This window comes from Podarcis vaucheri (assembly GCF_965113315.1).
Source record: "Podarcis vaucheri genome assembly, chromosome: 6".
NCBI classification, from domain to species: Eukaryota; Metazoa; Chordata; class Lepidosauria; order Squamata; family Lacertidae; genus Podarcis; species Podarcis vaucheri.
The window spans coordinates 83,682,287-83,704,926 of NC_138764.1; the positions used below are offsets into that span (position 1 = coordinate 83,682,287).

Here is a 22,640-nt window from a genome sequence, read left to right on the forward strand (position 1 = left end):
TCCTGTTTCCAGGACAAGTGATTCCCCACCTTTCCCCAATCTTTGCACTTCTAGGTTCGCTAACTGATCGGTTTGTAGATTTAAAACATTTGCACATCGCTAGATACAGATTTCGGGCCAGTGCCACCCCCAGGGCAAAAGCAAGGTTTGACGGCTAAACATTTTCAGGTCAAGGGAAAGCATCAGGCGCTGCAGTTCCCGAAAGTTGCACTCTGCACCAGCTCAGAAGCTCCTGGCCCAAGGAGCTAGAATTTTCCCAGTCGAGAAGCGAGCCGGAACCGTGGGACGGGAGGCGCGGCCTCCTTGGCAACGCCTCGCCGGCGGCGGTTGCTAGGGTCGCTGGAACAGGAAGCGCTTCCTAGAGTGATCAGAAGCACTTCCGGGGGCTGAGGCTCGGCTGCAGGTAAGGGTTACGCTTTGGTGGGGCAGGAGGAGTGGGGCGAGGCGCCTTAGGGGGCGCCTAGGAGAGCTTTGTGCGGGAATGGGGGGGGCGGGGGGGAGGTTTCGAGCTCCACGCCTGCGGTGAAAGGGGGTGGGGGAGAAAAGAAAAGCTCTTCTGTTTTTAGGCGGTGCATGCAACTCGGTGCAAACCGGACACCAAAGCTACGTTTGCATTAAATCGCCGTCAGGTGTCATAGAATTGTAGAGTTGGAAGGGACCCTGAGGATCATCTAGTCAGTGCAGCCCTCTGCAATGCAGGAAATTGCAATTGTCCCAAACAGGGATCGAACCTGCACCCTTGGTGTTACCAGCACCATGCTCTAACCCACTAAGCTATATTAATATTGTTATTGTTATTAATTTCCATCCCTACCTCTTTCTCTTTCCTAACTGCCTTTAAAGTGCCGTTTTCCCTGTCCACAGAATAACTAGCAATTAGTTTGGTTCTTTCACAGAGGCTGAAAGAGGGGAAGTAGGCCATGATATGTTATTTTGTTGCTTCAGTGTTCTTTCTTTCTTTTTAAAAATGTACCCTCTGGAAATGGGGAGTGGGTTTAGGACAGTGGAAGCAAACGTGCTGCTGCACCAGGAGGCACAGGCAAGGCATCGAAAATACTTCCCTTGGAGCCTTTCATGGGATCAGTGGGAGCATTTTCCAAAATGGGGTTTTCAACTTGACAGTTCTGATAGCAAACAAATGTAGCATTTGACGTTGGTGGGAAGGAAGTCACACAGATTTTCCTACTCAGACATTAAAATCACCCTTCTAGCTTAACTTGAAATGAAACTATCCTGCTAGCAGAGAAACATGCACAGGAACATAGAGGTCCTGTCTTATACCAGGTCAGGCTTTTTGCTCATCGTGCCCAGTATATTCTACTCCCGACTGGCGGCAGCTTCCCAGATTGATTGTATTTCTGTGCCACTTTTCATTCAAATGAATCTCAAAGCCACTTACAAACAATAAATATCAATTAATAAATAATGTTTGTTCTTTTCGTTGCAAAAGCAGAAGAACGGAAATTGTTGAAGGTGGACTTGTGGACTTGTGCAATGGCTGCTGAGCTGGACTTCTCACCCCCTGAAATCCCAGAGCCTACGTTCATGGAGAACATCCTGCACTATGGCCTCTTCTTTGGTGCCATTTTCCAACTCATCTGCGTACTGGCCATTATCCTTCCCATTCCAAAGACACACAAAATGGTAAGGCGTTCTTATCTGCAGAGCGAAAAAGTGAAATTGCTCATTCTGCAGCCTGGTAATTTAAAAAGGATATTGACAAACTGGAAGGTGTCCAGAGGAGGGGGGTAACAAAGATGGTGAGGTCTCTGGAGGTCACGTCATATGCAGAAAGGTTGAAGGAGTTGGGTGTGTTTAAAATAATAATAAATAATAATAATAATTTTATTATTTATACCCCGCCCATCTGGCTGGGCATCCCCAGCCACTCTGGGCGGCTTCCAAAAAAATATTAAAATACTGTAATACATCAAACATTAAAAGCTTCCCTAAACAGGGCTGCCTTCAAATGTCTTCTAAAAGTCTGGTAGTTGTTGTTCTCTTTGACATCTGGTCAAAGAGAACATCTGGCTCCTTCACATCTGGTCAAAGGTCATTTTCACATCTGGTCAAAGGCGATTGGAAAGCCATCTTCAGATATTTGAAAGGGTATTGCACAAGATGGTAGAGCAAATATGTTTATATGTTGCTCCAGAGGAGATCACAAAAAAACTTAAAATTACAACAACAACAACAACAACAACAACAACAACAACAACAACAACAAATCCGTTTATTGTGAGGACCATGCCTGTACACAAACATCGACACAACAATAGTAAAAAAATATTAAAATTCATTAGATACTATGCCAACAAAACCTTCATCCCACAAAATAGAAAGAGAGGGGAAACAATCAATGAGTTAAACAGACGATGAAGGGGTCTTTGCATTGTCATCCATAAATCTTTCCCTGGCTTTCATGGCCTTCATCACAAAAACCACTACCACATGGGTAATACGTGGGTTTGCATCAACTAACAAGAATTTTACTCTATCTTCAGGATTAGTTATAGAGTTGGGTATAATTTGCAGCAATGCGTCTCTAAAGCCCGAGTAGATGGGGCAATAGAGGAGGTAATGTGTAAGATCCTCTTTAGTTTTCATAAGACAAGGACATAAACGATATTCTACTGGGGTTTTTGTGAATCTACCGGTCAGTTGGCAATGTTTGAAACCGTGCCATAGTGAAAGCTCTCCGAAGAGTGGGATCAGTAATCTCCGCCAAGTAGTTGGCACAGAGAAAATTACAAGATCCAGGATTTCTGCTTAGCACTAAGAAGACCTTCCTGATGGCGTGAGACTACCTTGGAAGATATATTTTTTTAAGCAGAGGATGGAGGTCTACCTATTGAGGATGCTATAGCAACATATTTTCTTCACCAGCAAGGAGTAGGACAAATGGCCTTTGAGATCCCCTCCTGTTCTTTGTCCATCCAGTCTCTGATTAAAAATATCTGATTAAGGATTATCAGTACCTTCTGAGGCTCGTTGTCTCACTGTCAAGCAGCTCAAATCAGACTAGCATTTAGTTTAAATCCAGTTTCCTTTTCATTTGAAGCCAATGGTTCTGTTCCCACCCTCTGAAGCAATAGAAAATGAATTTTCTCCATCAAATTTGTGACATCCCTTCGAATAGTTGAAAATGGCTACTTTTTGCCTCTTGTCTTTTCTTTAGGTTTTAAAAAAAAGATTTTAAAAGGTTATTGAAAGACTAGTTTGATCTAACAATAATAAGGCTCACAAGGTTTATGGTTAGATTGGAGATTAATACAAATTCCTGGCTGAGTTGGTTGATGCTTACCCAATGCACAGCTGGTGTTGATGGTATTCTGGAGTGTTATTATTATTTACTAAATTTCTATGCTGTACTTTCTTCCAAAGGATCACAGGGCAGCAAGCAGCAAAGTAATAAAACAGTACAATTAATTTTTTTAAAAAAGGTTTAAAACATTAAGACCATCTAAAAACATTTAAAAACAAAACATACCCTCATATCTGATAATTTCAAGGTTACCAGGAACAGTATCTTTCAGCAACCAAATGCCTAGGTAAATAGGAACATTTTAAAATTCCTCCTGAATGTTAATATGGGAGAGAGAGGAGACACCTCACCAGGGAAGGAATAAGTGCTAACTGGGCAATATCCAGCACCAGCAGCTCCAACAGGTGCCCTGTGATTGTTTCAGAAGTGACTACTTGATCATTCTCTGATCCACTCAATAGATAAAACTGCAAATGGAAGATTCTGGCTTTGAATATAGTTATTCTAACCAGCCTGGACTTAATTTTGCGGGCCTGGTGACGCTTACAGCTGCATCTGTAACCATTGGCAACCTTTGCCCAAAACAAAAGTTTATGCCTCTTTTTCCAGTCTGCTGATGGTCATCCTTTTCCCTGGTGTCCCTTTGACATGACTCATCTTTTCTGCCTTTCATCTGGTGTTTCATAAATGTAGATATAGTATTACTTTGGGGAAGGGGGGATAATATGTCAGAAAACCAGCTGTGGACCATGTGTGTGGCAGCATTTGGACTGGTTTTTTGGGGAGGGGGAGCTTGGATGGGAACTGTTTCATCTTCTGTAGGTAGCCTAAAAATAAACTTTCCAGTACTTAACAGATGCATCAGCCCACATTTATCCTGTCTTTGGCCTAGAGAGCTTTCCTCACAGCAAATCAACATATAAAATGGCAAGAGGAGTGTCTACAAAGCAATTGAAATATGCGCCCCGAGCCCCACAGCTTTTACACAGGAATCACCTCTTTTTCCCCATCATCCAGCCCTGCCCCATGCACACCCAAATGATGCGCCTGCAGTTTAGCTACATGTATATATTGCTGCATCAGCAGAACACCTGACTAATTGATTCATACATGCTCCTGTAGGTCTGCATCACAAAATGTTCAGGAGCTGGGAGAAATCTGTGGGTTGACCTGAAAGGATTCAGCAGTTTTTTCCTATACTATACATTTTAGGATGAAAAGGGACACTTTTGCCATCAAGCATTCTAACTAATCTCTAAAACTGTGCAGGCTGGAATGATTTGAGAACAAAAGCTGGGATTCTTGGAGCATCTAACAGAGCTAATGTGGTGCACAAGCCTTGAGGATCACCAGCTTTTACATCCTCTAGATGCAGTGGGTAGCTGAGCTGGTTAGAGCGTAGTGCTGATAATGCCAAGGTTGCAGGTTTGATCCCTGTATGGGCCAGCTGCATATTGATGATTACCCAGTACCTCAGGACAGTTCTATGATTCCAACTCTGCAGTTCTATGATTCTAGATTAGATAAAATGGACCATCGTGTTCAGTATTCTGTACTGGACAGTGGTCAGAAACATGAGAGTGATGGTCCCCATTGCCTTTAAAGTATAGTGTCACAACAGTCATTATCTCCAGTATCAGAGGCAGTACGCTTTTGAATAGAGGCGGAGGCAGTACACATTTTCTGGGGAACATGAGTGGGTGCTGTTGTGCTAATGGCCAGGCGGTGGGCTTCCCATTGGCCTCTGGTTAGCCACTATGGAGCCAAATGTTGATCTACAGCCCTTTGGTCTGATTCAGCAGGGCTTTTCCTGTGCTCTTTGTGCTTCTTAAATGGCTTATGTGGGGGACTCTCATGTTCTGTCTTGCTTTTGTGGGAGGAAACTCTTCACTTTGGAGAGCTTAGAAGTTCACATTCTGCAAAATCTCAGCACCGCCTGATGACTGACACATGCATTGAACATCTTTGTAAAGCTGAAGGTGGGTTCCTTTGCGAGGAAAGGCAACGTATAAATTTAATAAAGAAAAAGAAAGATTGATAAAGCGCATTCATTATAGACCAGGATTGGCTATGGTTCCTTGTTGAGCGTTTGCCATGTGTTTGTTGGAACTAAACCCTACTTTGTTCAATGGGGTGCAGTCTTAGGAGTAGTGCCCAGAGCATTGCATGTGCTGAATGGGTTTTCCTAATTATTTCCAAAAATTGGTATCACTGCGCAGTTGTTTTCAATGCGTTCCCTAAGTATGGTTAGTAAATTATTTAATAAATGAGTTTTACCTCCCTAAAATGGCTGGAGAATTGAATAATTGGAGCACTTGAATGAGGGCTGTATTGCAGTGTACATTATGGCGGAACCAGACATAGAACCCTCTGCAATACACTGTTGTATTTATTTCTGATTCAAATTATATTGATTCTGAACAATAAGCTAATAGGCAGGCCTGGATGTTCCTTATTTAGGACACCAACTCTGCCTGCTCCAGTCTGCTTCCTATTCCAGGCAACCTCCATACATGTAGGGGAATCAGCTTTTGAAAAGACTCTTTGGATTGAAGATTAGAAGGCAGCAGTCATCTTCTTGCAGCTGCAATGAACTTGGAGTCCCTGAATAATAAATGCCTCCTTCCCCATTTCCCTAGAGTGTTGAACTCTTTTGGCCAGCTTCCTGTGGGTGAATCACATCCCTTAGGAAGCAAGCCAAGTCTCCCTTCTTGGAATGCCTTGTGAGTGTGAATTGCAATAGCTCTGTAACTTGAGAAAGATTCAAGCCAAGCTCATTGATGATAAAGATACTATCAAGCTGTTCTCCTCCCCCTGTCTTGTTTGGACCACTTTCTTAGAAACTGGAAGCTACCACAGATCTCTCTGCCATTTTTCTATGGCCTTTCCCAGTTGGCACACATAGATTTTGAGACACTCTAGAAGCCTAAAACATATTTAAACCAAAGCTTGGTTAATGAGGGGAAGCAGTCTGTGTGGTTTCTTCCAGGAGCCTGGCTCTGTTCCCATGCATTTGTGAGATTCTTCTCTATTCTTTTTTTTCTTTTCTTTTCTTAACAAGAGGATGAGATGTCGGTTCCCATAGCAGAAATGTTTTCTGCGATCGTCTCTCCCAGTCAACAGCAAGACAGTTGATCAATGGGTGAAATGTGTTGTTAACAAATTTTCCAGTTCTTTATTTTAATTTGAGATTAATAAATCTGAAATTACTCTCTACAGTTGCCTTTCCAGTTTAAATCTTCATTTGCATCTATTTGCTTTGGTGACCTGAATAGCCGTATTTGGTTTTTTCTATTAAAGTTTTGAAATTCCTACGCATTGAAACTTACAGAATTGAGCAGTCCTAAAGATGAACATCTGTGCTCACTTACCATGCCAAAGAACTTGCCAAGCCCAAATCTACATGTTTTATTGCCCTCTGTATGTACAGTATATACAGGAATGATCCTTTTATACATAAACAACATGGAGTCCAGCAGCACCTTAAATATGAACATACTTATAATGGCATGAGTGTTTGTGGACTAGAGTCCAGTTTTTGCTACAATGAACTAACACAGCTGTCCCTCCTGTATTTATCACAGAAAGCCCTTTAGGCATGTGCCGTTATGCTTGTATTGACAAAATAGCAAAGAAAAGATACTTTGGTGTATTACAGGCATGTGCAAAAAAACAAAATCCACCTAGCTGAGATACTACTTTTAACCAGAGATTGCCTGCTACCAGTCCTCCTTTTTCCATAGCTTTTGCCTCCCTGCACCCCATCTCCGTGTGTGTGTGTGTGTGTGTGTGTGTGTGGCAGCATCCATTTCCATCCTTTTGCAGCTCCTCCAGTTTCCTCAAAACCCATAGTGCTAGCATGGTCTTTATTTTCTCTTTTTCTGCATCTTTGGCTGGCTGCTGGCAGTTCACCCTTCCCAGCTCTTTCTTTTTCCTACTCACTCAATTTAAAGAGCTTAGGAACAAGCACTCCTATTCTGAAAATAAAGGTTTTTTTCCCCATACACAGCTCTATTTAGTAGTTGCTTGTTAGATATTTCTGTCGCCTCGTGTGATGATCCTCCAGGTGACATGCAATTCAATATAAAATATTAAAACATACAAAATGCAAACTATTCTAAAGCATGCAGGCATTCAACAAGAGAGAGAAAAACAGGTATGAGCATCAGCACAATCACATTAACAACTCCAAATGCAGGTTAAGACTAATTGTGATCAAATTAAACAGAGACTAAAATTAGAGGCGTAGAAACAACATTAAAATCTTAAAAGACCTGGGAGAACAAGGAAATATTTGACTGGTGTCGAAAGGACAGTAAAATAGGAGGCAAGTGACCCCGTTCAGAGAGAGTGTTCTATAAATTGAGGAGTCACCACCAAGAAGTCCCTCTTGTTGCCAGCCTGCATTCTCTAAGCCTGCAACCCTACACACACTTTCTTGGAAGTAATTGCTCAGTATGTGATTCTGCTTTCGAGAAAATATACATAGCATCAGTCTACATAAGCAGTTTTTTTGAATTTCTTGCTTAAGTAATGTGAAAGTAAAGCATTTAGGGATTAAGCAACTGAATGCGTATTAGATTTTTAAAAAACTGCTCTCTCCCACATTCTTTCCCACCATGACAGCCTTGGGATATGCCAATAAATAACACAAGAGGGGCTCATAATGCTTTTAGTGTGCTGTCACCCTATGAACAAAATCTCTGTTGACTTTATTTCCCTTAACAAACTTTTAATAGGACACCGAAAACTATGAGACAAAAACTTCAGAAGTGGTAAAGAAACCCAAAGCTGCCACAACATCACTGAGCAAGAAACCCAAGAAAGAAACCAAGAAGAAGCGGTAAAACAGCTTAATGATGAAACTTTCAAGACAGGGTTACTATCGACCATTGAGCTTTCTTCAAGACTGCATTGATGAAGTACAACTTAAATGTAACACAGTTTTGGGAAAGCTGTGCATATTCTTGTTTCTGGTCAAGAGGAAGTATTTCCTAAAATGGCTTGAAGATTATTGTTTCATCTGATCTGTTGTAAATACATGTATGGTTTACTGGACATACCTACATAGCATGGAAGATCTTAGCAATTACTGGGGCCTGGAGGGAGCAGTTCATCTCTTTTGTGATGCTCAAGATGCAAAATGCAGGTCCCAGGAAATGGGTTTTGGCCCCACAAAATGCATTTCTCCATACTTCAAAAAGACAGAGGGACCATTCACTACAGCTCATTTTGTGTGTCATTAATGAAAGGGATCAGCTGCTACAGCTTCTTATTTTGTATGCCATTGATGTGCTTAATATACCTGATTTTATATCCGAATGGGTGTGTTTTCATGTCGTTTTTTTTAAAAAAGACTGCTGCTAATTATCTTCCTGTGAATATAGCTTCCCTTAGATAATTTGTTCTCAGCCAGATTAACTGTCTTCCCTCTACTGTTCGTGCCTAATTACATGAGTAAGTCACCTCTGTCATCCCTGCTTTGAGATGTATTTGAGCACTCTCTTTTTTATGTTCAGGTGGGCTGAATGAATGGGAACTATAACTCATATGCCGCGAATGATGAGTAGTAGTGAAATCTCGCAGTAGAGGTAACTGTAGGGCAGTTCTAAAATTTCCTCTAATATGCAGGTTTCAGTTCTGTTAAGTAACATGGCCTTCGTCACTCCCTTTGATAGCCGTACCGAGTTATGATGACAGTGTAGCCAAAATGGAGCCACTGAGAAACAAAAGATTGCTTGGGCAGCGTGCTTGGGCAAACCTAGGAAAAAACTCTAGGGGAGAGGACTCAGACCTCCAAACAACCTGCGGAACAGAGGAAGGGGAAGCAGAAAGGTGGGGAACAGGCTCCTGGAAGAAAATATGCCCTATACTCCTTGCTGTTGTACACCTCCTCTGTCTATGAGCACACAGGCCTAGTGGGCTGCTTTATCCACTGGGAGGGGTGGCTAACACCCCAGAGGACAGGATCACACTTCAAAACGACCTTGACAGATTAGAGAACTGGGCCAAAACAAACAAGATGAACTTTAACAGGGAGAAATGTAAAAGTATTGCACTTGGGCAAAAAAAATGAGAGGCACAAATACAAGATGGGGGACACCTGGCTTGAGAGCAGTACATGTGAAAAGGATCTAGGAATCTTGGTTGACCACAAACTTGACATGAGCCAACAGTGTGACGCGGCAGCTAAAAAAGCCAATGCAATTCTGGGCTGCATCAATAGGAGTATAGCATCTAGATCAAGGGAAGTAATAGTGCCACTGTATTGTGCTCTGGTCAGACCTCACCTGGAGTACTGTGTCCAGTTCTGGGCACCACAGTTCAAGAAGGACACTGACAAACAGGAACGTGTCCAGAGGAGGGCAACCAAAATGGTCAAAGGCCTGGAAACGATGCCTTATGAGGAACGGCTAAGGGAGCTGGGCATGTATAGCCTGGAGAAGAGGAGGTTAAGGGGTGATATGATAGCCATGTTCAAATATATAAAAGGATGTCATATAGAGGAGGGAGAAAGGTTGTTTTCTGCTGCTCCAGAGAAGCGGACACGAAGCAATGGATCCAAACTACAAGAAAGAAGATTCCACCTAAACATTAGGAAGAACTTCCTGACAGTAAAAGCTGTTTGACAGTGGAATTTGCTGCCAAGGAGTGTGGTGGAGTCTCCTACTTTGGAGGTCTTTAAGCAGAGGCTTGACAACCATATGTCAGGAGTGCTCTGATGGTGTTTCCTGCTTGGCAGGGGGTTGGACTCGATGGCCCTTGTGGTCTCTTCCAACTCTATGATTCTATGAAAACCGAGGATCAGTGGGTGGTCAGCAAAATCCATTGGGGAAATATGGAAAGACACGCAGTGGAAGCCATTCGACTTCCAAGGTGCGTTCAAAAATGGAAGCAATTCCTTCCGGATTTTCAGCGTTCGGGTTCCGAATTGTTCATCGATGGAGCCGTTCGTGAACTGAGGTTCCACTGTATGAACATTCTGAGGTGCAGTTGATACAAGTCCAGTTAGATGCGGTCCTCATATTTTTGACCACGTTTTGGTTCTCTCGCCAGTAATGTACTTGATGGCTAATAACCTTCTGTATTTATTGTCCCTCTGGGAAGAGGCAACCATTTCCATCTTGTCCACTGTATTGAGTTACTAGGAATTCAGTTGGCTACCCACCCAAAGAGATTAAGGTTGGTTTCTTCTACCTGTGTTTTCTTGTGTATGGGCTTTTCTGAATTGGGTGACAACCTGCTTGAACTTCTCCAGAAAGACTTTGTTTTTGTGAACATTAGAACCTCCAGTATTACCTGTTCTACAGCTTAGAGACTACTTGTAACTAATGAATACCAGAATTTTAGTCTCACTGAAATGGATCATCTGCTGGTATCATAAAGATAAGTTGCCAAAGGTTCCTTCCTGGGTGCTATAAAAGACAAGTCTCTGTTATGGGTCAGTAGCTTTCTGGTATTTTTAGTATTCCTGTCTAGCAGCTTCACGTGAATAACACTCACTGTTGCTGTTCCTGGATAATAAGTGCAGGTGGCCTGTTTTACCATTCTTCATTATTAAATGAGGTCATATCACACGTTGCATCCTTAAAGCCACCTCTCTTCGTATAGCCCAGGCATGGCCAAACTTGACCCTCCAGCTGTTTTGGGATTACAACTCCCATCATTCCTAGTTAACAGGACCAGTGGTCAGGGATGATGGGAATTGTAGTCCCAAAACAGCTGGAGGGTCAAGTTTGGCCATGCCTGGTAACCTAGAAGTACTACAGCATATATATTTTTTGATGTTCTAGTAATAAAAAGCTCTCCTGAAGCCTAAATACTGCAAGACTGAAAAGAAATATTCAGGTGAATGGCAGATTTCCTCCACTGACTCCTCATTTTATTGCCCTTGGAAGTTTCTGTGACAGTTGAGAGAATTAGCATAATCTATATAGAAATTAGAATTGGCTTTTCTTTCTTTTCTTTTTTTAGGAGTTCTGTCTCCCTACAGTTAATAATGGAAACAATAGAAGGTTCTCATAGGCGCCATTGAATCCAGTTCTCCACACAAAGAACACACTGCCGTATTTATTGCTTTTAGCAAAAGGCCTTTGCAAAATGTATGATACAAGCAGTAGAAATGTATTAAAAAGAAAAGGCTTTTTTTTTTTTAATTACCGTATGTCACCAGCATTCATTACCACCACTCCTGCCCAGAACAAAATAGTTCTGTCAGCTAATGTCCTGTGTAGTTAACAGCAATATTTGTTAAAATACCTTCTCCTTAATTTTCTTCATGGCAATAGCATGGAGGGCTACATACCAGGTCTTGTAGTCATGTACAAATCAGCAAAGTGGAAAAAAATCACATCCAATGGACTCTGGTAAGACAAAATTTTAATTAGAGGTGCAAAAAAGCTGCTCCTTGGGATGATTAAACATGAGCTGTCATAAAATGTATTGGGTAAGAGCCTCAGGTTCAGTTTAATCCCCAATGCTAATACGCTGGAGGGCTGGAATTTACCATCTTCATGTTGCACCTAACTCTCGTCCTCCCATCTTTGAAGAGAATATTAAGACTATACATGCCTGCTCAGAAGTAAGCCCCATTAAGTTCAATGGGGCTCACTCTCAGGTAAGGGGGTCTGGGATTGCAGCCTAATTTAAATCCTTTCTCATGGGATGATTTTTCTCCGAGAGGAGGAAACAATAATTAAAATGCTACTTGAGCCCAGTTGTGCTGCTGCGTTCCTTCCAACTCATTTTCGCCAGGCCTACTTCGGAGGTTCCCAGAGGATAATGCCCCAGATTCCTGCAGCGAATTCTCTCTCCAGGACTCCCATTTTCTCCCTCTCAGTAATATGCAGGTAGGTTGTGTTGTGTTAACAGAAAACACATTTGCATATTGTAGGGTGAGGGTGGGCTTTCCCCTCCTCCTTTTTCCTCCTTCCCCACCCTCCCTTTGCAACACATCGCCACAAATCAGCAGCTTTTCATTATGACCTAGCTACATTTATTGTCCCTTCGAGTGAAAGTGATTATGTTAACAATGTGCCTTTGTGGGACTCCTGCGCTGGTGGAACAATCCCCTGAGGCCCAGTAATAAGTAGCTCATGACCAAAAAAATCCTGGTGGGCACAGTTCATTTAAATCCCTATTAATCTTATTCAGACCTCATTTACTTTCGTTCCAATGCACTCACTCGGATGCAGTGTGGAAGAGGAACGGAAGACGCCTCTGGGCTGCTTTGAAGCAGACAGGTGCCTGCCTTGATTTCTTCTCGACTCGGTATCAGAAATGGATGGCTTCAAGCTGCCTCTCAGCAGGTTCTTTCAAAGCGACATGCCGGTGGTGAAAATGTACATGGATTGAGAATGCCCTGCTGGCAAAGGCATATCTATGTTCAAATGCAAGGGATTCGGAGTGTCCATTCATTCATTCATTCATTCATTCATTTGATTTATATACCACACCCCTTCCCAAGGTCCCTGAGCAGCTGTCTGAATGCTCTCTGAAAGCAAACCAGGACACAACCCCAACGAGTCGCTTAGGAACATTGAAACACAGAAGCTGCCTTATACTGAGCCACAACACTGATCTATGTAGCTCAATATTTTGACTGGCAGCAGCTCTCTAGGGTGGCAGACAGGGTCCTCTCAAAGCCCCACCTGGAGATGGTGGGACTTGAACCTGGGAACTTCTTCATGCAAAGTCGATGCTCTACCACTGAGCTACAGCTCTTCCCTGGGACCTGAAAGGGCCACACTTCTTTATTTCCAGAGGTGTCGTTTCAGGTAAGCTCGGGATGCGGGTGGCGCTGTGGGTTAAACCACAGAGCCTAGGACTTGCCGATCAGAAGATCGGCGGTTTGAATCCCCGTGACGGGGTGAACTCCCGTTGCTCAGTCCCTGCTCCTGCCAACCTAGCAGTTCAAAAGCACGTCAAAGTGCAAGTAGATAAATAGGTACCGCTCTGGTGGAAAGGTAAACAGCATTTCCGTGCACTGCTCTGGTTCACCAGAAGCGGCTTAGTCATGCTGGCCACGTGACCCGGAAGCTGTACGCCGGCTCCCTCGGCCAATAAAGCGAGATGAGTGCCACAACACCAGAGTTGGCCACGACTGGACCTAATGGTCAGGGGTCCCTTTACCTTTACCTAAGCTTGGGACAGTTGCATGCAGGGAGGCAAGGTTCGAAGACTTGCTGTTGGATATAGTCAGCGTTAAAATGGAAAACAATTCTTTAAGTACAATTGCACCTAGCCTCTTAGCTGTGTATTTTAAGGCAGGGGTGGCCCTCCAGACACTGGGGACTGGTGCCCATAGGGATTGGTAGGGTAGAAAGCCAGTGCCAGAGGCAACTGTAGGTGAGACCAGAGCCAGTGATAGGCAGAGCCAAGGAATTATAGTTTTGTCCCCATCTTCTTCCCAGCCGTGTTGTACATGGGCAAACTTTGAGAATGAGGAGGAGGAAGCTGGCAGATAGTTGTACCTCTTGCACTGGTTGTAAGTTAGACAGCAGGGAGGTGAGGGCTGGCTGAGGAGAGATTGAGGTTGGTGGGGCATTGCCCCATTTCCCCCAGTACACCAGCCTCTGCTGCCTTCAGATGCTGCTCAACTGCAACTCTCCAATCATACTTGACCATTGGCCATGTTGACTGAGTCCAACAGCGTCTGAGAAGCCACAGGTTAGCAACCCCTGTTTTCAAGAGAGCAGGAGGGAATAGTCCCTCAAACAGTGGCACTTTTCACAGCCGTTGTTTCCATGGGTGTTGCTTCTGTGTCACACACACACACCCAATCTGTGATTTCTCCTTCCTTGGGTATCCCCAACCAGATCATGTTGTTGGGGAGACAACGTGGCTGAGGGAAAGCAAAACCAAACTAGAGCAAGGGTGGTGATTCCTGGACTGGTCACATGTGTGGCCATAAGCAATCAGGAAGGCAGTGCACATCTCAAGCCCACAAAGAAACTCTCCAACCTGAGAAATCTAAGCGATTGCACCTATTTTATTTACGGTAGTTATATATTTAACAAAAGCAATTGGCTGCTTAATCTAATAATCACTAAAATCTAAGATCTGGTGATAATCTCTACATAAAATACCTGGTTCAGGGAACCTGGGGCCCTCTAGATGTTGCTGAACTCCCACTCCCACCAGTCCTAGCAAGCAGGGTCAATGGCCAGGATTGATGGGAATTGTGGTTCCGCAACATCTGGAGGGTCTACTGGTTCCTCACACCTCCTCTAGATAATGTTGGACTGTAATCCCCTTCATCCCTGACTACTGACTGCACTGCCTGGGGCTGATGGGAGATGTAGTCCATGACCCCAGAATCCCATCCAGCTCTCTGATTCTATGAATATCTGGAGGTTTAAAAGTTCCACATCCTTGATACAGCACTTGGGTCTAAGTAGCTGAGTGCTCTTTGCAGGATTCGAAGCTTTTTTCTGAAGCTTGCTTGCTGTATCAGGAGGGGGATTTGGGAAGGTGGTAGCAAGGCTAAGCTCTTTCTTTTAAGTCTACTTTCAAATCCCCAAAAAAATCTGAAGAGCCAGCCACAGGTTCCCCATCCCTGACCTAATTCTTGGCATTATGGACACACCTACACTAAAGCCTTTGCTGTTCCTATACTATTTTAATTGACACAGCTTTCACGAAATAATTCTGGGGATTCTCATTTGTAGAGGATGCTGAGAATTCACAGAAATCCTTAGCCACTCTTACAGGTCTTACGTCCATGGAGTTTTCTGCAGAGAATATCCGAAGCACCACTGGAATCTGAATTTTCTATCTAAACCCTTGTCCAATACCCCATGCACAGGATGTCGATGGTATAGGAGCTTTCACATAACCAGCCAGTCTGAAAGACAATACAGCACGCCACATGCACCCTGGGGGCACAGGGAGACAATATGTGCCAAGCTCTTTTTAGAAAGCCACCACTCCTATTCCTTCCAGTAATTATGCCCATGTCTCCTTAACTGTCCTAGATCTCGTTCACTCGCTTGAGAATGACGTGCTGGGCATTTTGCACAACACTCTGTGTCGGGCTAGATGGCCCAGAGATCGCAAGAATGAAAATCTGATGCTGTTGCTCTGTCCTTTTTCTAACTGAAAATCAACCATTTTCCATGGCCTTTGCCCCAGCAAGAGACAGGCATCTGTCCTTCACGTCACCTATAGGCTTTACTTCTGCCCAACTTAAATAGGCTTCCTGTCCTCTTGCCCAACCTGGCAGGAACAATAGAAAGGTTGCCATGCCGAATGTGTTCCTCCTCCCTCATTGAATCATACCACCCTTAGAAAATTGGGGGCCAGAATTGTCAAAGACTTCTAGACAGGTAAAACACAAGTACTGGCAAACTGTGGGACACTACCCCCCTTCTCAAAATCCCCCTCCCCTGTCACTTCTTTTTTTAAAATCCTCCTCCAGACACAGCATGTAGACTTCAGGGGGAAAGATCCCATTCACACAAAAGTCATTCCACCACTTGGCCAATGACAGGGGATGATGGAATTCGTAGTCAATCTCTAGATGGTCACTGGCTTCTCAACCTCGTGCTATATAAATGCAAAGTATTATTATTATCACCAATGTAACTGTTTTAGCATGTAATCATTATCTTTTTTCAAATTATTTTTATTAGTTTTCCAAATTGTTACAAATCAAACTAAATTACTTTAATTTAATACCATTTCTTTTAAAAAAATTAGATTTCCTGCTCCTGTTGCAAACATATGTCCATCAATTTCTCCTGTAGCCGCATCATCTCTTCTTTAATATGCATTTCATCCTTTGCTTGTTGTTGTCCATTTTTACAGCAGGCCATTATTTCCTCCTCACAAGTAGCACCTTTGTTATTTCTTATAAATATAAAATCCATTTCACGTGTGTACTCCTTCATAAACCTTGTTGTCTCAGACCTGGTGTGCTGGGAGAGTTGATCATTATCTTCCTTTGTTTGGTTTTTGCAGTGTTTACAAGATCACACTCCAACTTCCACTGTTCACCAATTGTGTACAGACTATGGAGCATGCAATCATTATCACCCACCAATGTTTCCTCACTCCCCCAGCTCCCCTTCCTTTATCCTGAGTGTCACCTGTCTGGATCTTGGCCGCAGACATCCATGTGAGATGAAGGATTAGTCAAACTGGAAGAAATATGTCCTGACTCTTTGCCAAGAGACCGAAGGAAACGTCTCACCTTGAGAACCTTCACCTCGAAAACACCTGAAGCGAAGCGTCTCTCATCCTGGAGTGGATTTATAGCCCTGATGGACAGGGGTGGATTAAGGTCACCCACTCCCCTGGCTGGTCCAGGGCAGTTTTACATTTGATTTATGCACCAGCACACATCCCTTAGTAACATGCTCAGAGAACACAGCTACTGTCAAGAGTGAAATGAGCCTCTTCATGTGAGCGAGTGAAAAAGAGCAATTGTCCATATTGGATTTACAGTATTTAGTTGAGGTTGTTTAAAAAAAAATGTGTGGAATGGCTTTCTGATGCTTCCTGCAGTGCTGGAATTCCTCCCTCTGCAACTTACAGTACCAGTTCAAATAAAAAAATTCCTTCCAGTAGCACCTTAAAGACCAATTAAGTTAGTTCTTGGTATGAGCTTTCGTGTGCATGCACACTTCTTCAGATACACTGAAACAGAAGTTGCCAGATCCTTCTATATAGTGAGAAGGTGGGGATGGGTATTACTCAGAAGGGTGGTGGGAATGGGAGATTGGCAGATAGCTGAGATGAGCCTGTTGACAACTCTTAACGACTGTAATAGGTCTTACAGGAAAAGGCAAGGGGTGAGAAGGTGAGAAATGGCTTAGTCATGTATAATGAGATAAGAATCCAATGTCTCTGTTCAGACCAGGTCTCTCCATGGTTTTAAGTTTGGTAATGAGTTGCAATTCAGCAGCTTCTCTTTCCAGTCTATTTCTGAAATTCCTTTGTAGTAAAACAGCTACTTTGAGATCTTGTATAGAATGTCCTGGGAGATTGAAGTGTTCTCCTACTGGTTTCTCTGTTTTGTGATTCTTGATGTCAGATTTATGTCCGTTCAGTTAGGTTAAGGACACAAGAAGAGCTTGCTGGATCAGGCCAATGGCCCATCTAGTCCAGCATCCTGTTCTCACCATGGCCAACCAGATGCCTGTGGGAAACCAGCAAGCAGGATTCAATCATAACAGCACTTTCTCCCTACATGGAAACCACTGTCATAAAGGGAAGGGCATTGGACTACCAGCTTGGAGACCAGCATTCAAATTTCCACTCCGCCATGAAACTGAGTGACCTTGGCCCAGTCATTGCCTTTTGCCCTAACCTACCTCAGAGACAGAGGTGGATTTAGGGGAGCGCAACCAGTTCAGTCGCACAGGACACGGAGCCTCAGGAGCACTGCAGGAGGCACTGCAACTACTATTTAGAATGGAGCATGGGGGGGTGCACCGAATTTCGGTGTTGCACAGGGTGCCGCTGAAATATGAGACCCCGGGGTCTGCCAGTATCAAAGGGTTAGTGTGAGGATAAAATGGAGGTGGGAAAAGAGAATTGTGCATGCCAACTTGACCTCCTGGAAGGAAAGGTGAACTATAAATGTAATTCTGAAATTCTTTTGTAATAAGACAGCTACTTTGAGATCTTGTATAGAATGTCCTGGGAGATTGAAGTGTTCTCCTACTGGTTTCTCTGTCTAGTGATTCCTGATATCTTACTGTAATAATAAAGTAAGGAATAATTAAATAAACCCTGAAGTCCAGACACACATTGCTACCCATGGTTATTGAACCAGTGGATATTTTCCTACATGTACATAGATTGGGAAATGTGGCTTCATAACATATTATTGGGGAGTACTTGGCCTGGGAATTTTTAGAAAGCAAAAAAAACCTGTGATTTTTAAACAGATAGTGTACAGTGGTACCTCTAGTTACGAATGCTTCTGGTTACAAACGTTTCAGGTTACGAGCTCCGCTAACCCGGAAGTAGCTGCTCCAGGATTCGAACGGAAACCGCGCACCTCTGGCACGCTCACAGCTGGAGGCCCCATTAGTGAAAGTGCTCCTCAGGATAAGAATGATTTCAGCTTCAGAACAGACCTCCGGAACAAATTAAGTTTGTAACCAGAGGTACCACTGTAATTGGTGAGTTTGAACCAAAAATTGGGTAAGGTCACACCAAAGTCACATTTGGGTCCACCATCTTGATTCAAAACCATGCTTGGTACCCAAACATCAATGAAGACCCCCACCTTGGGAACCCTTGTACTGAGTTTGACTCCGATATCTCAAGAAGCAGCCAAACCTATGCCAAAAGACAGGTGAAGTCATGCCAAAGTCACATTTTGGTCCACCATCTGATTTTAAAAGGTGGTCGGCATCCAAACATGGATGAAATCTGCCACTCCACCTCAGGAAACCTCTGTGACAAATTTGGTATCAATGTCACAAGAGGCATTTGAAAGCATAGAAAATGGATAAACCGTTTCCCAAAATATATCGTAGATACATGCCATGTAGACATTTATTTATTCCATAAAAGTTATTTCCTGCTTGGTTGTAAAAAAAACAACAAAAAAACACCACCACAAAACTCAAAGCTGTAACATACAGTAAACACTTTTGTGATTGTGACATGTGACAATCCACATGTGCTTTTGTACTTTTTTTTCTGCACTGGCAGGGGAAAAAAAGTATAAAGTAGCTGAAATGAAGATTTTATAAAGCATAGTTCAGGAAAGCACAAAATATTGCAACTTTGGTTTTAAGGTAAAAACAGCAACACTATTACAGTGGTACCTCAGGTTACATATGCTTCAGGTTACATAAGCTTCAGGTTACAGACTCCGCTAACTCAGAAATAGTGCTTCAGGTTAAGAACTTTGCTTCAGGATAAGAACAGAAATTGGGCTCTGGTGACGCGGCAGCAGGAGGCCCCATTAGCTAAAGTGGTGCTTCAGGTTAAGAACAGTTTCAGGTTAAGAACGGACCTCTGGGACGAATTAAGTACTTAACCCGAGGTACCACTGTACCTCCACCTTACAAAGCCCAGTCCTCCTGGCAGCTATAAGAAATTGCATCTTTCCCACTGCACCTCTTTTGTGAACTGTGCTCCAAAATCCTCATGAAACCAACCTTATCAAAAGACCCATATCATTGTGTTGTGTCAATCAGAGCTGCCCCCATACCAGGAAATGAACCTCTCTGTCGACTTGTACAAACCAGTCTGGCCACTCTCTCATTACAGCTGCCTCATACTCAGCCACGTGAGACTGTACATTCCACCTGGGTGTATGCAATAATGTTGCTTGGCTTAAGCACCACTGTCTGGTCCTCTTTGTGCTAAAACCAGACATTCGTTCTTGATCTAGTAGCTTCTACTTCTAAATGCTCTTCACTTCATACCTTTTGGGGGGCGGAGCGGCAGAGGGGTTCTCAAAGCAACCATCAGAATTAGGATGGCCAGTTGAAAATGAGGACAGGGTTTCTGCACCTTTAATGTGTCAAAGAGTGAATCTGAGCTTGCGGAACAAACTGCACACCCATCAGGCTCCTCCCTCATCTATCATCAACTATTCCACCAGGCTATTAGGAGAGAGAAGTGGCAGTGCAAGGACTCTCTGTCAGCTCTGATGAAAGGCCAGAAACTTTTGGTGCCCTTTTCTCCTTGAAATCTTGCAGTTCTGGCTGATCATTATAAGAACTCCGAATTTAAGAACAAGAGCTTGAGTTGGGTTTTTATTTCCTCCTCCCTCCAAATCCCTTTTCCTTTTCTGTGGTGCATTGTAGATTGTTGCAGGGATGTGTTCATCAATACAGTCGTACCTTGGTTGTCGAACGGAATCCATTCCGGAAGTCCGTTCGACTTCTGAAAACATTCGGCAACCAAGGTGTGGCTCCCGATTAGCTGCAGGAGCTTCCTGCATTGCAATCAGAAGCCGTGGAAGCCGCGTCGGATGTTCGACTTCCAAATAACGTTCACAAACCAGAATACTCACTTCCAGGTTTGCGGCATTTCGGAGCCAAAACATTCAACTTTCAAGGTGTTCGGCTTCCAAAGTATGACTGTATTCGTAAGAAATTCGCAAAGCTTTGTTTTCATTCCGCCCCCCCCCCAGGTAAGATAAAAATGCTATAAGCAAACAAACAATTAAAGGATGAGGGCCTCATTTTCACCTGGCTGGTCACACACACTGTCCTGGGATTGCTGTGGTCTCCTCCTCCCCTCCCCCCCCACCATAGCCTCCACTCAGCAGTTTTTGTGCTGGATGCATACCCTGGTCATGACCCCATTGATCTCAATAGGACTAAAGTGTGTGTGACTTAACTTAGTATGGATCAAATCCAGCATCTTTTAAGATTGTGGCTTCAGGCATGTCACTATCTCAGCCTCAATGTCCCATCTTCAATACAGGGATAATTATATTGACCTTACAGCATTGTTACAACAAGTATTTCTGACATAATTAATGGAAGCAGCTTGAACATTTAAAAATCATTAGCAGTAATAGTAGAACCATAGAATTTTAGAGCTGGAAGGGACCAAAAGCATTATCTAGTTCAACCCCCTGTAATGCAGGAATCTTTCTGCCCAACGTGGCGCTTGAACCAGTGACCTTGAGATTAAGAAACTCATGTTCTACCAGCTGAGCTATTTAGTAGTGTGGCTATGTTACAGGGATGCTTTCTTATAAGACTTTCTGCTCGTTCCATAAAGATCATTCTGGTTACTCATGTTTCTTATAGTGCCAAAAGTTATACATTGGAAGCATCCCAGAAAATGATTAAGAAAGAGTCACAAGGACCAGCCCATTCTTAGTTCCTTCCTTGTGCAAAGAAAAGCTATGTTCAAGTCCCAACACTGAACATTCTCTGCTGTTTTAGCAGTGTTTTTGCAGCAGCGACAGCAGTAGGTACAATCTTGGGAGCTGAGTCATGCCTCCTGGAGCCAATTAGGGCAAATTTTGTTTCCCTTGAGGGGCTGGCTTTTCAGCTGAACTCTGCTGTTTATTGATTCATAGTGGAACAGGGTATGTGTGAATATTTGTTGATGGTTATCTTTGCTTGGTGAGAGAGTATCCTCAGAGAGCTGATTCCAGTGATACATTGCTCTGCTTACACATTGAAGATGTTAAAGGGGCATGTTGTTCTGTCCTGTATGCAACCAAACTGCATCAAAATTTATATGCATCAGGGGTGGGGGAGCTTTCTAGCCTGAGAGCCACATTGCCTTATGGGAAACCTCCCAAAAGCCACACTGCCAGTAGTGGGCAGGCCAGAGGATACATTAATCCATGCTTTGGAAACCTCACGGTTGTGCTATTGCAATGCCCTTTACACTGGGCTGCCTTTGAAAACAGTTTGGAAGTTTCAATTAGTGCAGAATGTGAATACACAATGGATGACAGGCATCATATAATATAGCATCAGTTCTGTTACAACTACAGATTACGCTTCTGAATTCAACTCAAAATGCTGGATTTGAACTATAAAGCTCTTCAACACTCAGGACCCCGGTATCTTCTGGGTCACACTATGAATTAACGTGGACCATTAGACCTTCTTTGGAGGCCCTTCTCCAGCCCCTTTCACTGAGGGATGCTCAAAGGGTAGTGATGAGGGAGATGGCCTTTTCAGCTGTGGGATGCACTCCCTAGCAAGGGTTGCCTGGTACGTTTGTTGACATCTTTTCAATTCCAGATAGAGCAGTGTCAGATGTAGGGCAGTGTGAGCAGTTCCCCTACACAAGGCGCTAAGCTGAAGAGGCACAAAATTGAGAAGATCCATGATTGAGAAGATCCATTTGGGAGTGCCAAATTTTGGCTTCACTCAGGGTGCAATATTACCAAAGATGACCAAAGTCCGCCCATGGCAAAAGGCTTTTCCCAAGCATTTGATAGACAGAGATTATGTTGTTTTGTTATTAGTGTGCTGGCAAGCTTCCAGCAGCTGTTATGGGGCTTGCTCGCTCTGTTTTTATGGTATTATGTATTTATAATTATGCTTTTAATATGCTGTAAGTCACTTGGAGACTGTTGAGTAAAAAGTGACTAACCAGTCTAATAAATACATTTTTATCTGTTGTTGTTTTCCCAGTGAAGAACTTTTAGACTTGAAGAGCCATACTTGTGAATGTTGTTAGTGTGGGGGCAGAGAGCAGAGGATATTAATTTCCAACTCAAATGCACACCTAAGGTAGCCTCTTTCATTCCATTTACCCAGGAAATGCAGGGGGAAATTCAACAATTTAAACATGCGGGACGGGTTGGGGGGAAGCTGCAGACATGAGGAATTCAGTTTAGACTGTTATGATCGTTCTGTCAAGTGCAAGCATTTCTTGAGTTATTATTTAAAATTTTATACCGCCCTTCATCTGAGGACCACAGAGC

General features: G+C 43.3%; 2 protein-coding genes across 5 annotated transcripts in view; one reads left to right on the plus strand and one right to left on the minus strand.

The window, feature by feature from the left end:
- GHRH (growth hormone releasing hormone) overlaps positions 1-19,522 on the minus strand; it is a 31,777-nt gene extending 12,255 nt beyond the window's left edge. The window contains exon 1 of the mRNA XM_082226569.1: positions 19,387-19,522. The gene's annotated coding sequence lies outside the window, so the exon portion shown is untranslated. The remainder of the gene's footprint in view (positions 1-19,386) is intronic.
- MANBAL (mannosidase beta like) lies at positions 319-8,587 on the plus strand. 4 transcript variants are annotated; one of them, XM_082226608.1, is made up of 3 exons: positions 319-403; positions 1,451-1,644; positions 8,005-8,587. In XM_082226608.1, exons 2-3 carry the CDS (start codon positions 1,495-1,497, stop codon positions 8,110-8,112), a joined length of 258 nt encoding a protein of 85 aa, XP_082082734.1. In that variant the 5' UTR covers positions 319-403; positions 1,451-1,494; the 3' UTR covers positions 8,113-8,587. The 4 variants fall into 4 exon arrangements, with proteins under 4 accessions (XP_082082734.1, XP_082082736.1, XP_082082735.1 ...); XM_082226610.1 differs by having other exon boundaries at positions 347-403; positions 1,457-1,644; XM_082226609.1 differs by having other exon boundaries at positions 356-403; positions 1,454-1,644.
- Positions 19,523-22,640: the final 3,118 nt, after the last annotated feature.